The following is a 13,516-nucleotide window of genomic DNA, read 5'->3' as shown; positions in this document are numbered from 1 at the left end:
AACAAATAATAATAGGGAGAGACTACATTCTTGTCTCGTACCATGTTCCAACTCAAAGGAGTCTGTGCCAACTCCACTTATTAACAAGGATGCTTGTGGATTATGGTATAGAGCAGTGGTTCCCAAACTTTTTCTGTTCACGGCTCACTTAGTTTCAAAATTTTTCCAAGGCTCCCCAGGTACAATGATAGTTTTGTAATATAATACATACCTGATAATTGTTAGCTTGAGATGATTATTAATTTAAAAATTAAAAAAATTCAACAACAAATATAAAAAAATAATCACAAAAAATATTGATAGAACTAGTGAGATGGATGAGCTTGCTGTTCATTACAAATTTTCTCAACCATATTGGAACCATATTTGATAGGCAAATATCATTTCTTGTTCCACATTGATTTTCACTCTGTATTTGCTTTTTATCACAATGAGTGCTGAAAACCCGACCTCGCATAAATAGGATGTCGCAAACGGAATTAAAATTCTCTGTGCTCTACTGCTTAACAGCGGATATTCATCTCTTACTGAACACCATAATTCAGTAATATCTATGCTGCTAAATCGTGTCTTGTCGCAAGATAGCTCAATGAGATTTTCTTCTTCTTCAGAAGTAAAGTCAGCTGGAGGTTTGGCTCTGAAGGGATCTTCAACCCAGGAGAATTTCGTGGGATCATATTCTTGAAAATATTTTTCAAACCATTTGATACTTTGTGATAGGTGAGCTTCAAAAACTGATTTTATATTGTCAGACAAAAAAACTTCACTGAAGATCATGAACTGCTGCAAAAGGGGAAAACAATCTTTGCCACCGTCTTCATGAATTTTTCTCCACCATAATTGTATTTTTTTTTTTGAAAGCTGAAATCTTCTCGATCAATTTCAAAATGTGCATGTTGCCTCCATGCAAGGAGAGATTCAGCGTACAGTATTGAACTTTTCAAAAATATCACAGAAGTATGCCAGTTTCATCAAAAACTCTGTCTCTATAAAGATTTTGGCATACTCATGTTTTTCTTCATCAAGAAAAAATGTAGAGTTCTTGTTGTAATTGAAATATACAGGCCAACATATCGCCACAAGAAAGTCAGCGTGAGTGGCAGTAGTATAACAAAGATGTGTATTCAGCTCCCATATCTTCACACAATTTTTTGAAAAATCTTGCTTTTATTGGGCGAGTTTTTATAAAGTTTATCACATCCACCATATGTTCTTGGACCAAATTCAATGTAGGACTCAAATGCTTTGATGCGAGTACTTCTCTATGTATTATGCAATGGGTCCACATTGCAGCCGGAACTTTCTTTTGAATAAGTGCTTGTAATCCTCTATAACGGCCTGACATCGAATGACCACCATCCATACAGAACCCAATACACTTTGTTCACTCTAAATTATTTTCAGTGATAAATATATTTAGGATGTAAACAAGTCCTGAGCCTTTGTACTTGCAGTTATTTTTTTTTTCAAAAAAGAAGTTCTTTCACAATAGCATTTCCATCTATAAAATGTACATAACAAATCAAATGTGCATCCATATTATTATCCGTGGTTTCATCCAACTGCAAGCCAAATTCCTGTTCTTTTAGTTTTTCAATCAATTGGTCATTGAGGTCTTCTGACATATGTTGAATACTCTGACTGATAGTATTATTAGATAAAGGTATATTTGAAAGTACTTTCCACGCAAATTCGCCAATCATAATGTTCACCATATCTATAGCAGCAGATAGAATCAGTTGTTCTGCAATGTTTTTTGTTTTTTTTTTAAATTTATTTATAATTTCAAATAACAAATCAAGATACATTTGTACAGAAAGTGATTACAGCAAAAGAAAAAATTAACACTTAATCCATTTTTGAAGAACAAAATATTACTTAACCACTCAAGTCCACAATAAGATTCATGATGTAACACAAACGGGATAACAAGAAAGAGTATTAAACTTAAGATACATGGAACCTGGTTAACTGATAATCAGGCGTCTAATATACTAAAGTCCTCATTTCTTTTCCCTTTCCAGGGGACATAGATAGAAAAGCCGTTAGCTGGAATGGCTCAAAGAAAACATATTTCTGAGAATTATATTGTACTATACATTTGCAAGGATGGCGAAGATAAAAAGTGCCTCCAAGAGCTAAGACTCCAGGTTTTAGTAATAAGAACTCTCTTCTACGCCTCTGTGTGTCCTTTGCCAAATCTGGGAACATTTGTATCTTAAGATCAAGAAACTTTTTCTCCTTATTTTTAAAGAATAATCTCAGAAGCCAATTTTTGTCCAATGCAATAGCTAAGGTCACATCAATATTGCAGGTATTGCACTTTCTTTATCTGACATTTCAAGTAAAGCAGACACATCGATTGGATCTTGATTCTTTTCCTGATGAAGTTGATTTTTATTCGGCAAATAATAGACCTGGGTAAAAGGAGGCATTGAATCTTTCGGAACTTCTAATATCTCCAACAAATAGCGTTTTAACATTTCTCTTGGAGTAACTGTTAAGATTCGAGGAAAATGAATCAATCTAAGATTATTATTCCTAGAGAAATTTTCAAATGTCTCTATCTTCCTTCTTAAATTAACATTATCTTAAATTAGAGTCTCTTGAAGTAATTTGGAAGACTTAAGTTGGTCCTTAATATCCTCCTGGATATCTAATTTTGATTCACCCAGATCTTGTTTTATCTGGAAAACTTCTTTATCCTGAGATTTTATTTTAGCCTCAATTTGAAAGTAATTAGTGTTCACTGTTCTGACCAAATTGGCAGTCAGATCCCACAGAGCCTCCAAAGTCACTTCCTGGGGCTTTACAATGTTAAAAGTCTGCAAATCTGGTAATGAAAAGTTTGGCTCACCAATCAAAGGCTTCTCTCTTCCATGTTCCTCCTGGGTCGGTACTAGGTCCAATGCTGTAATATTCCCGTGGGCATTCAGGCTCTGCTGCAGGCTCAAAGAACCTGAGTCGTTGTTTCTCTCGCTGTCCCCGGGAACCTGGGGGAGAGACCGCATGCCAACTTCCGACTGCCTCTCTACCCCCGGGGAACTAGCGGGACAGGGATTAGGAGGAGGAGCTCTCATGTCGGGGCTCAACGAGATCTCATGCGCCCGAAACGACGCCTCCATTCCGTCTCCCGGAAGCGTCTCAGGCTGTGGCAATACCGACGTTCCCATGGCGCCCTGCATCCGCCTCAGCAGGTCTTCAATGTTGCCAGAGGAGAGCACTCCAGGGGCACCCTTTCCTTTCCTTTTTGGCATAGCTGCTAATCGCCGAAGGTAAAAACCGCCGGTAAGAAAATTCAAGAGATGAGACTTGCGGGCAGTTGCTCAGCAAACCGTGTCCGCAGCCATCTTGGATCTCTGCAATGGTTTTTTTTACACTTAGCAACTCTATATGCAACCTTGTATGAGGCTAGCAGAGCATTGTTTGGAATTGACAAGTGCCAAGAAAATGTACCTGGCTGTCCTTTTAATTCTTTAAATTTTCAGGTAAAGAAGTCACAAATTTTATTAATCAAGTGTGAATGGTTAGTTTCTAAATGACGCTTTAGTTTACTTGGAAGCATACAGTCTGATTCCCAAATTTTCAAACATACTACACATTGCGGTTTTTCTTCTCCATTAACAATTGTTGACTTGAAGCCAAAGTCGAAATAACTATCGTCATATTTACAATATTTTCTCTTTTTTACACAGATGAGCTGGCTAAATTATTGCAAATATTACTAAATTTAGCAATAAAAACAATTCTTAGCCATTGGAAAGATTTTACAAGGATAGAGTATATTACTTGGTGGAATTCTGTATATCTCACAGCTAAATTTGAAAGGGCTTTTGCTGAAAAAAGAGGCAATTTGCACACATATTGTACGATATGAAAACCTCTCAAAAATATAGTGATGTAGCAGATTTATTTTGTTGAAATTTATTAATGCACATCCATGCTGTTAATTATATGTTGATTATTGTTATTATCTATTGGTAGTTGCTAGTGAGCTACTTAATTGTGTTAATTAATACTTTTTTTTCTGATGTATTATATAACTGTTATTGTATAGGACGATTGTTGGTTCCTATGTATAATGTAAATCTGTTATGACTTGGTTGTATCTATAAGTATTATATAATAAAATTTCTTGAACTTAAAAATATTCAATAAAAATTTGTCCATTTTTAGGGTTCTGAAACAACAAATTTTTAAAATAATGTTGATCAGAACTTGACACTTACACAAAAAAACGCTTACTCAACGATAATATATGAGTAAAATACTTACGTTAATATTATTATTTTACCACTAAAGTTTGATAAATATGAGTATAACAGCTGAGTTTGATCCAACAATCCACTGATTACTTACATTCAAATAGAGGTCACTATCCATGCACAAAGCCACTAGGCATGTGCACTAGTCATATGCATAGGGCCGGATTCTGTATAGGATGCCCGGTCTCAGAAGCCGCCTAAGTGGCTTTTGAAAATCGCACATAGACGTCCTATATAGAATTGTGTCTGACCTCATGGACAGACGCCTAAGCCCACCTAACACCACAATTTTCTAACCGGCGTCCATGTCACAGGCGTTGATTAGAGAATCGGGTTGCCGTTGAGCTGACAGCAGCAAAGGAATCTCCCCTGCCACAATCAGTTTAGCGGCCGTGGCAGGGAACCCATCCCCCCTTCCCCCGAGATAACTACCAGCAGGAGGGATGCCTAGTCCCTCCTGCTGGAACCCCCCGAATGTCGGCTTCCCACCCCAAATTTCTGCGGCAGGAGGAGAGCCCAATTCCTAATACTGCCACCCCAAGACATCTCCCGGCAGGAGGGATGCCCAGTCCCTCCTGCTGGAACCCCCATCAAGACATAAGAACATAAGAACTGCCATCTCCGGATCAGACCCATGGTCCATCGAGTCCAGCGATCCGCACACGCGGAGGCCCAGTCAGGTATACACCTGATGTAGTTTTAATCACCCATATCCCTCTATGCCTCTCATAAGGAGATGTGCATCTAATTTGCCTTTGAATCCTAGCACAGTGGATTCCTTAATAATCTCCTTTGGAAGAGCATTCCAGGCGTCCACCACTCGCTGCGTGAAGCAGAACTTCCTGACATTTGTCCTGGACTTGTCCCCCCTTAGCTTCAAACCATGTCCTCTTGTCCGTGTCACGTTGGACAATGTAAATAATTTGTTTTTCTGCTCTATTTTATCGATGTCTTTCAGTATTTTGAACGTCTCTATCATGTCCCCTCACAGCCTCCTCTTCTCAAGGGAGAACAGTCCCAGTTTCTTGAGTCGTTCCTCATATTCCAAGTTCTCCATACCTCTTATTAGCTTCGTTGCTCGTCTCTGCACCCTCTCCAGCAGTTTTATATCCTTCTTTAGGTTGGGAGACCAATGTTGGACACAGTATTCCAAGTGTGGTCTGACCATTGCTCTATAAAGCGGCATTATGACTTTCTTCGATCTACTCGTGATTCCTTTCTTTATCATGCCTAACATTCTGTTTGCTTTCTTTGCCGCTGCTGCGCATTGTGCCGATGGCTTCAGGGTCCTATCTATCAGTACACCCAGGTCCTTTTCTTGTTCGCTCTTACCCAGAGTTGCGCCTGACATTCTATACTCGTGTTCCTTATTCTTACTACCTAAATGCATTACTTTGCATTTCTCCACGTTGAACTTCATCTGCCATTGCTCTGCCCATTTCTCTAACTGATACAAGTCGCTCTGGAGTTCCTCGCTATCTTCCTGTGATCTGATTACCCGGCATAGCTTTGTGTTATCTGCAAACTTAATGATCTCACTGGATATTCTGTCTTCCAGGTCATTGATATAAATATTAAATAGGATCGGCCCAAGTACCGAGCCCTGGGGCACACCACTAGTCACTTTCTCCCAGTCTGAGAACTTCCCATTTATGCCCACTCTCTGCTTCCTGTTTTCCAGCCATTTGCCTATCCACCTTTGTATATCTCCCTCTATTCCATGGCTTTGTAGTTTCCTGAGAAGTCTTTCATGTGGAACTTTGTCGAATGCTTTCTGGAAGTCCAAATATATTATGTCCACCGGCATTCCACTATCAATTTGCTTGTTCACGGTCTCAAAAAATTGAAGTAAATTCGTTAAACATGATTTCCCTTTCCTGAACCCATGTTGACTGGGTTTCAGCAAGTCGTGTGTATCTAAGTGCCAGACTATGCTATCCTTGATCAGTGCTTCAACCATCTTTCCAGGGACAGACGTAAGGCTCACAGGTCTGTAGTTGCCCGGTTCTCCTCTCGATCCTTTTTTGAAAATTGGCGTGACGTTCGCTATCTTCCAGTCATCTGGTATCTGGTATCCCTGGCAGGAAGGATGTCCAGTACCTCCTGCCGGAACCCTCCTCTGAAGGGCATGCTCCTTGAACCCCAAGCCCAACCGGACCACAAAGTACCTTTTTTAAGTTGGCCAACCAGCGGGATGTTTTCTCCCTCCAGCTGGCAGGCACGCCTCCACTGAATGGCGAGCTTGTCCTTTCCTGGTGCATTGTGGGATCACTGGGGAGGGATCTAAGTCCCTGATTGGCCCAGGCGCTCAAGGCCCCTCTCATATGAGGGGCCTTAGGCACCTGGGCCAACTGGAATCTTAGGCCTCTCTCCCAGTGCATTCTGGGATGTGCTCAGAGTGGTCTAAGATTCTGATTGGTCAACTCCCTTAAGCTACTCCTATGGGAGTGGCCTAAGGGATCTGGTCAATCGGAGTCGGAGGCCACTCCCAGCCCTTTGGGGAGGGATTTCCAGCAGGATGGACTGGAAATCCCTTTTGCTAATGATTTTTTGGGTGGGGATGACGGGTTTCCTGCCACAGCTGCTACACTGATCGTGGCAGTTCAGCGGCTGTGTCTATTTGAAATGTAAGCCAGCATTTTGTTGGCCTACATTTCAGGTGCCTATCGCGGCCCTATGGAGACGCCTAGGGCCACCTAAGCTTGTCTAAGGCCACTTCGGGATGAAACCACATTCATGCCTAGCCTTGGACTAGTTTAGGCGGCCCTACGTGTCTCCCTAGGCTCATAAAGATGCCTACAATGTAGGCAGCCGGTCTCTGGATTAAAAAAACCCCAAAAACATGCGTCCTGAATGGCTGGTTAGACAGCGGTAGGATGCCTACCGCCGCCTACAATGGGGACACCGTTTATAGAATTTGCCCCACAGTGTCACCCTCATGGTGATTACATTCACACGATAACAGAAAACAAACTGTTTTACCGGCCATAAACATCAAAACAGTTACTAACGAATAATCTGAAGATTCAGTTGTAGTATCCTCTTTAGTAGAGGATTCACCATTGCCCTTTTTATTGCTGTTTGTGGTTATTCACTAAAAAGAGAGAAGCTCACAAAAACCTCTTCAAGTACATCTTGCCCCTAGTATGGTACTGGGCTGGTTTATGTTTGATTTTACGACATTAAAGCCAACATGCATAAAGCATATCCAGTGTGTAATTTAATTTAGATACTTATATTTCATTTAACCAGATATATTTCAAGGTAGATTACATCAATACAGTTTATTATTACACAAAATAAACAAACACATTAAACATTACAAAATAAAGTAATTTGAAACACTGCTCTGAAAATAAAGGTTCTTAGGGAATCCAAAGATAAATGGGAGCATCTCAACAAAAAATGTAAACAATTTTTTGAAATCACATTTTCCTATACTCCCCAATCCAGAGAATATGCCATGACATGTGTCTTTGTTAGCAAAGAGAGCTAGAAGTCTCCATTGAGAATTAGCCCCATACCTTTGGCAGTATGCTATATAATAGCTATAGTGTTCTTTGGAACACCCTTTTGTGGCTCAGAGGTTCTGTTTAGATTAGACTCGTAATCCAAATCAAATTTTATGACAATTTAATTTTAGGTCTATTTTACCTAGCTGAAATTAATCTAGATAACCTACATGAAGCCATATCCTGAGAAGTATTCACTATTGCTTTTCTATACTAAAACAATTTGGAAAATGAGGCATCAGACTTAAGTTCATTTATTTGTGTCTTACCTTAGCTTTGCCATCTTGAGCCGACATGTACCCAACACACATGCTTTCTGTAGTGTGACTCCACAGGAACTCCACTAAAAAGTGAAAATTAATACAAACACATTTAGGAAATAATTCTATAACATAGGCACTGACCTTCAAATTCTATATATGGTGCTTAAAGTTGTGTGTATCGGTGTGCCGAAAATTGGCAATTAACAACTCATAAATGACGCTAACTTGGACTAATTAAAAGTTATGTGCACAACTCGGAAAGCATGATTCTTTAAAAAGTATGTGCAAATTTGAAAAGGGGGTTAGCCAGGGAAGGATTGGGGTGTTCCTAAAAGTTATGGGGCTCATAATCGAAAGAGAAAAACGTCCAAAAATTGGCCTAAGTTGGCACTTGGACGAACATTGTCCAAATATGTCCAAATGCCGATAATAAAAACGGGTTTTGGACGTATTTCTAAACGACCTAGGCCTTAATGGTGCCGCTGAACGACCAAAGCTAAACGGGGCGCTTCGGGAGGAGTGTTGAGGGCGGGAGTTGGGCGGGACTTGGGCTGGCTTAGACTTAGTCATACAGCATGTATAACCGAAAGTTATACAGCCCAGGATCGACGGAACTTGGACGTTGTGACTTAGATCATGTAAAACATGGTCTAAGTCACAAAAACCCACCTAAAGTCACAAGATAAGCACTGCAAACACATAATACAGACCCCCACACACTACCCCAGTGATCACCGACCTCCCCCACCCCCATAAAAATATGAATCACACCTTTAAAATTCAGCCTCCAGACCATCATCACCTGGCAGCCTGCCATAGGAAAGCCTAGTCGTGCTGCACAGAGGCAGCTTAAGCCATCTTGAAGGTGGGTTAGAGACTCATCGAGAGGAGGACCCATGCCCATAAGCTCCTGTAATCACTGCATTGATACTTAAACATGTGTACTCCTCTATACACCCCCAAAACCCTTTTTTACTGGCATATAAGTGGCTCCTGCAGCCATTAGTGTTATTGGGGTGGTAGATAAGTGGGTCTAGGGGATTCTGGAGGTGGTTTGGGGGGCTCACCATGACCTATATGGGAGCTGTAGTGAGATGATGACATGGCACCCTTTCTGTGAAGTTCACAGCAGTGCCCTGTAAGGTACCCCACTATTTAGGTGCCATGTCTGGGTGTTCAGTCCATCATTTTGCAGACCCCTCCCATGTCCATCAGGGCTTGTTCTAGGCGTTTTTGACTTGGATGAAAAGTTGGATGAAAATGTAGTATAAAGATGGACGATTTAGTGACTTGGACAATCAGATCGGCAGGACGAATAGTTAGACGATTTTCGAAACAAAAAAAATTTTGGACGTATTTTTCAAAAATGTGTCCTAGGCTGTTTTCTACTTTGGACGACTTGCGACTTAGACGAAAACGGACTTAGACATCCCTTTCGATTATGCCCCTCCACGTATTGCTCACTGGTGCTAAGTGCAATTCTATAAAAGGTACATACACTTTATATGCACTAGTTGGCAATGATTTTTTAAGCATGATATATAGAATTTGGGCCTGATTATGTTTAGAACAGGGGGTTTTCAAATCTAGTCCTCGAGGTCCACAAGCCAGTCTGGTTTTCAGGATTTCCACAATGAATATGTATGAGATCTATTTGTATTCACTTCTTCCACTACATACAAATCGACCTCATACATATTCATTGTGGAAATCCTAAACCCATGTCCCCTCCTATTACTTCCCCCATAAAGGTCTAGCATCCATGTTCCTTCCTCTCCCCTCGAGGACTGATCTGGGCCACTCTCTCTCCCCTGCCCTTCTCCCAACTTTCAGGTTCAGCATCCATATCCCCTCTTATCTCCCATGTGGGTGTAGCATCCATGCCCCTCCCTTTCTCTCGAGGACTGGATTTGAGGACTCCTGGTTTAGAATAAAAGCTTTTTTATTTTTATTTTATTCAAATTTTACATTTTAAACAAGCACTTCAACTTGAATACTGATTAGAATTACAATATAAAGAAAAATTGGATGGTATACCCTGACCAAAAAAGAATATTTAAGGAAATAACCATTATTTAGTCCACAAATTTTCATGATCCAAGACCTAAGTAAACTTCAATAAAGAAAAAATAATAAATCATTCATCAGGACATAATAGAAGTAAGAGAGAATACTTCCAGCATCCGGTTCATTAAACTGTAGGTGCTATTATTGAATCAATGGTTAATCCCCCTCCCTTCCTTAGTCACAACAAATTGTAACAATTGTTTGGGTTAAAAAGAACAGAAGCATTTTTAAGCATGTGTAAAAAACAGAATTCTGCCCATTCACTGGAGAAGCGGAGCCCACCGACACAACCTCAATCGACAAGGGTTATTTTGGAAGCCATACTGGAGTGAGGTGTTTCACCTATGTACCAGCACTCCCAGAGTGAGTCAGTTGAATTGTCGGCTGAGGAATTGAAGCAACATCATGAAATGGAACCCATGAAAGATTTTCCATTAACTGGAGGTTCAGGTACTCAGATTTCCGCAGAAGGTGCTGGAATGGAAGTTACCCCACTGCAATGACTGAAGGTCTATAAATTTGAGTCTATTTGGGAAGCTATTTCTACTATGCAACTTTCCTTGGGCAATCAGATACAAAAGCTCTTTTCCCGCTGTACACTTCCCTCTGAAGTCAGCTCTGACATCAGAGGAAACACTTCCGGGCTGACTGTGGGTGGCATGCAGGGAGAGTTGCACATGGCTTTATGGAGAAGCAAGTATGGCTGGAGGATAGGAAGGAGGAGGAGCTAGCGAGGTAACACTCATGGGAGCCCCTCGAGGTGCCTCCATCCTCGCAGGATCCCCGTGACTCCCGGAAAGGATTCTTACGGGATTCCCAAGGACCCAGGGGGAACCTCAGGGGATCCAAATGCAACCCCTAGTATAACTGAAAGTGCTTCCTACTTTAACTCAAATACCATCCCTAGTATAACTCAAATAAGATACCTAACTTAATGGCCAAACCTAATATAACTTAAAATGTGCTACCTACTATAACTTGAATGCCACTCATAGGATAACTCAAGGGTGCAACCTACTGTAACGCAGATGATGCTATACTATCAACCATGTTTAGGGCTTTAACACAGAAGCTGTACTATCATCTATGTTATGTCTCTAACAGAAATGCTGCATTATCAACCATGCTATGTCCATCAAGAACTGTATGATCACTTTTGTCATGTTCTACATTGTGAATGTACTCTTGTAACCCGTTCTGGGCTCCTTTGGGAGGACAGGCTAAATGAATCAATCAATCCCTGCAACTCCAGCAGGGAACCCCACGGGTTTCACAGGATTCCCGTCGGCCCCATTCCCATGCAGCTCTCTATTCCCCACAATGTCTGTCTTGCCTGTCTCTGATCTGACAGCAAGAACTAAACCCCTACTAGTTAACCCCTCCCCCCATCTTTATGAAATGGGGAAGTATATACACTTCTCCCTCGTCATTCGCGGGGGATATGGGCAGAGCCGGACCGCGAATGCCGAAAAACAGCGATTGTCCGGCTCTGACCCACCCCCACCTCCCTGCCGTCTTCCCGGCCTTACCTGGTGGTCTAGAGGGCTTTCGGGGCAGGAGCGATCTTCCTACGCTCCTGCCCCGTGCAGATCGCCATCAGGAAATGGCTGTAGGGAGTTCCCGACGTACTCTCGAGAGACTACGGGAACTCCCAGCAGCCATTTCCTGATGGCGATCTGCACGGGGCAGGAGCATAGGAAGATCGCTCCTGCCCAGAAAGCCCTCTAGACCACCAGGTAAGGCCGAGACGGCGGCAGGGAGAATAAAAAGATGTATTTTTTTACATTAAGGCTGTTTTTTTAATTTTCCCCCTCCCCAGAAAAAAATCGCGATTATATGAAACCGCGAGTGCAGGAACCGCAAATGGGGAAGTGTACTTTTCTTCCTGGGGTATTCTTTTACAGTGGTTACAGGTAGGGATTCTTATACTCTAAAACTAAAGGGGGTAATAATAATTAAAAAAAAAAAACCCCATCTAAAAAGTGTCCTAAATGGCTACTTGGACAATCAAAAAGCCTGATCGTCCAAGTACCCATAACCAAAGCAGGTTTTTAGACGTATCTAAAAACAGCTTATGCCTTTCCCTTGCCACTAAATGCACAGAGAGAAAAGAGGTGTGTTTAGAGGAGGGGAAAGGGCGGGCAGTGGGTGGGAGATGGGCCAACCTACACCTAGGAGTACAACAGGTATTACCAAAACATTAACAGGTTGCCTAGTCGGCACTTAGACCTATTTGACTTAGACGTAGTCAAACCAGATCTAAGTGCTGAAAAAGGGGCCGCTGAGCTGATGGCCACTGGCGCCATCAGTTCAGCGGCCCGGCAACCTACCCACCGCAAGCATCGTGGCAGGAGAGATGCCTCATCTCCCCTACCGCGATGCCATCACTCCTCTACCCGAGCTGCTGCGTCCCGCGGCAGAAGAGATGCCCTATCTCTCCTGCTGTGGATCACGGCAGTTCCGGTAGAGGAGTGATGGCATCGTGGTAGGGAAGATGAGGCATCTCTCCTGCCGCAATCCATCACCCCCCCCTTGCAATTAACATCAGGCCAGGAGAGAGCCCAAGCTCTCCTGGCCCGTGGCGACCCCCGAGTATGATCGGGCCAGGAGGGAGCCCAAACCCTCTTGGCTCCGGCGACCCCCCGCCGCTACTTGAATGGGCCAGGAGGGAGCCCAAACCCTCCTGGCCCCGGAGACCACCCTGCCGCTACTTGAATGGCCCAGGAGAAAGCCCAAACCCTCCTGGCCCCGGCGACCCCCTACCCCCCACCCCCCACTACAATACGGGCAGGAGGGATCCTAGGCCCTCCTGCCCTCGACAGAACCCCCTTCCCCACAACGATCACCCCCCCCAGAACCCCCGATCGCCCCCCCCGCCGACTCGCGACTCCCCGGCCGACCCCACAACCCCCCCACCCCCCTTCCCCGTATCTTGTCCAAGTTGGCCGGACAGACGGGTGCCAAACCCGCCCGTCTGGCAGTCAGCCGACTCCAGAATGGGGCCGGATTGGCCCAGCCGTCCCAAAGCCCCGCCCACAGGTGGGGGCCTAAGGTGCCTTGGCCAATCAGAATAGGCCCATGTGCCTCAGGCCCCGTCCCCAAGAAGAGCCTAAGGCTCCCGGGCCTATTCTGATTGGCCCAGGTGCCTTAGGCCCCACCTGTGGGCAGGGCTTTGGGGACGGCTGTGCCAATCCGGCCCCATTCTAGTCGGCTGCCTGCCGGACAGGCAGGTTTGGCACCCGTCTGTCCGGCCAACTTGGACAAGATACAGGGAAAAGGGGTGGGGGTGGGGGGGTCATGGGGTCGGCAGAGGGGGCAATCGGGGGTTCTGGGGGGGCGATCGTTGGGGGAGGGGGTTCTATCGAGGGCAGGAGGGTCTGGGATCCCTCCTACCCATATTGTAGTGGGG

At 43.5% G+C, this 13,516-nt stretch overlaps 1 protein-coding gene across 3 annotated transcripts in view; it reads right to left on the bottom strand.

Moving 5' to 3' along the window:
* Positions 1-13,516, bottom strand: part of TASP1 (taspase 1) — a 209,214-nt gene that overhangs the window by 21,759 nt on the left and 173,939 nt on the right. For all 3 annotated transcript variants that reach the window (XM_033939302.1, XM_033939300.1, XM_033939301.1), the window contains one exon: positions 8,047-8,120. In XM_033939302.1, coding sequence (XP_033795193.1) covers positions 8,048-8,120 — 73 coding nt within the window. In that variant the 3' untranslated portion in view covers position 8,047. The remainder of the gene's footprint in view (positions 1-8,046; positions 8,121-13,516) is intronic.

The sequence above is a fragment of the Geotrypetes seraphini genome, chromosome 3 (genome assembly GCF_902459505.1).
Source record: "Geotrypetes seraphini chromosome 3, aGeoSer1.1, whole genome shotgun sequence".
Taxonomy (NCBI): Eukaryota; Metazoa; Chordata; class Amphibia; order Gymnophiona; family Dermophiidae; genus Geotrypetes; species Geotrypetes seraphini.
This window is presented reverse-complemented; position numbering and strand designations above follow the sequence as displayed.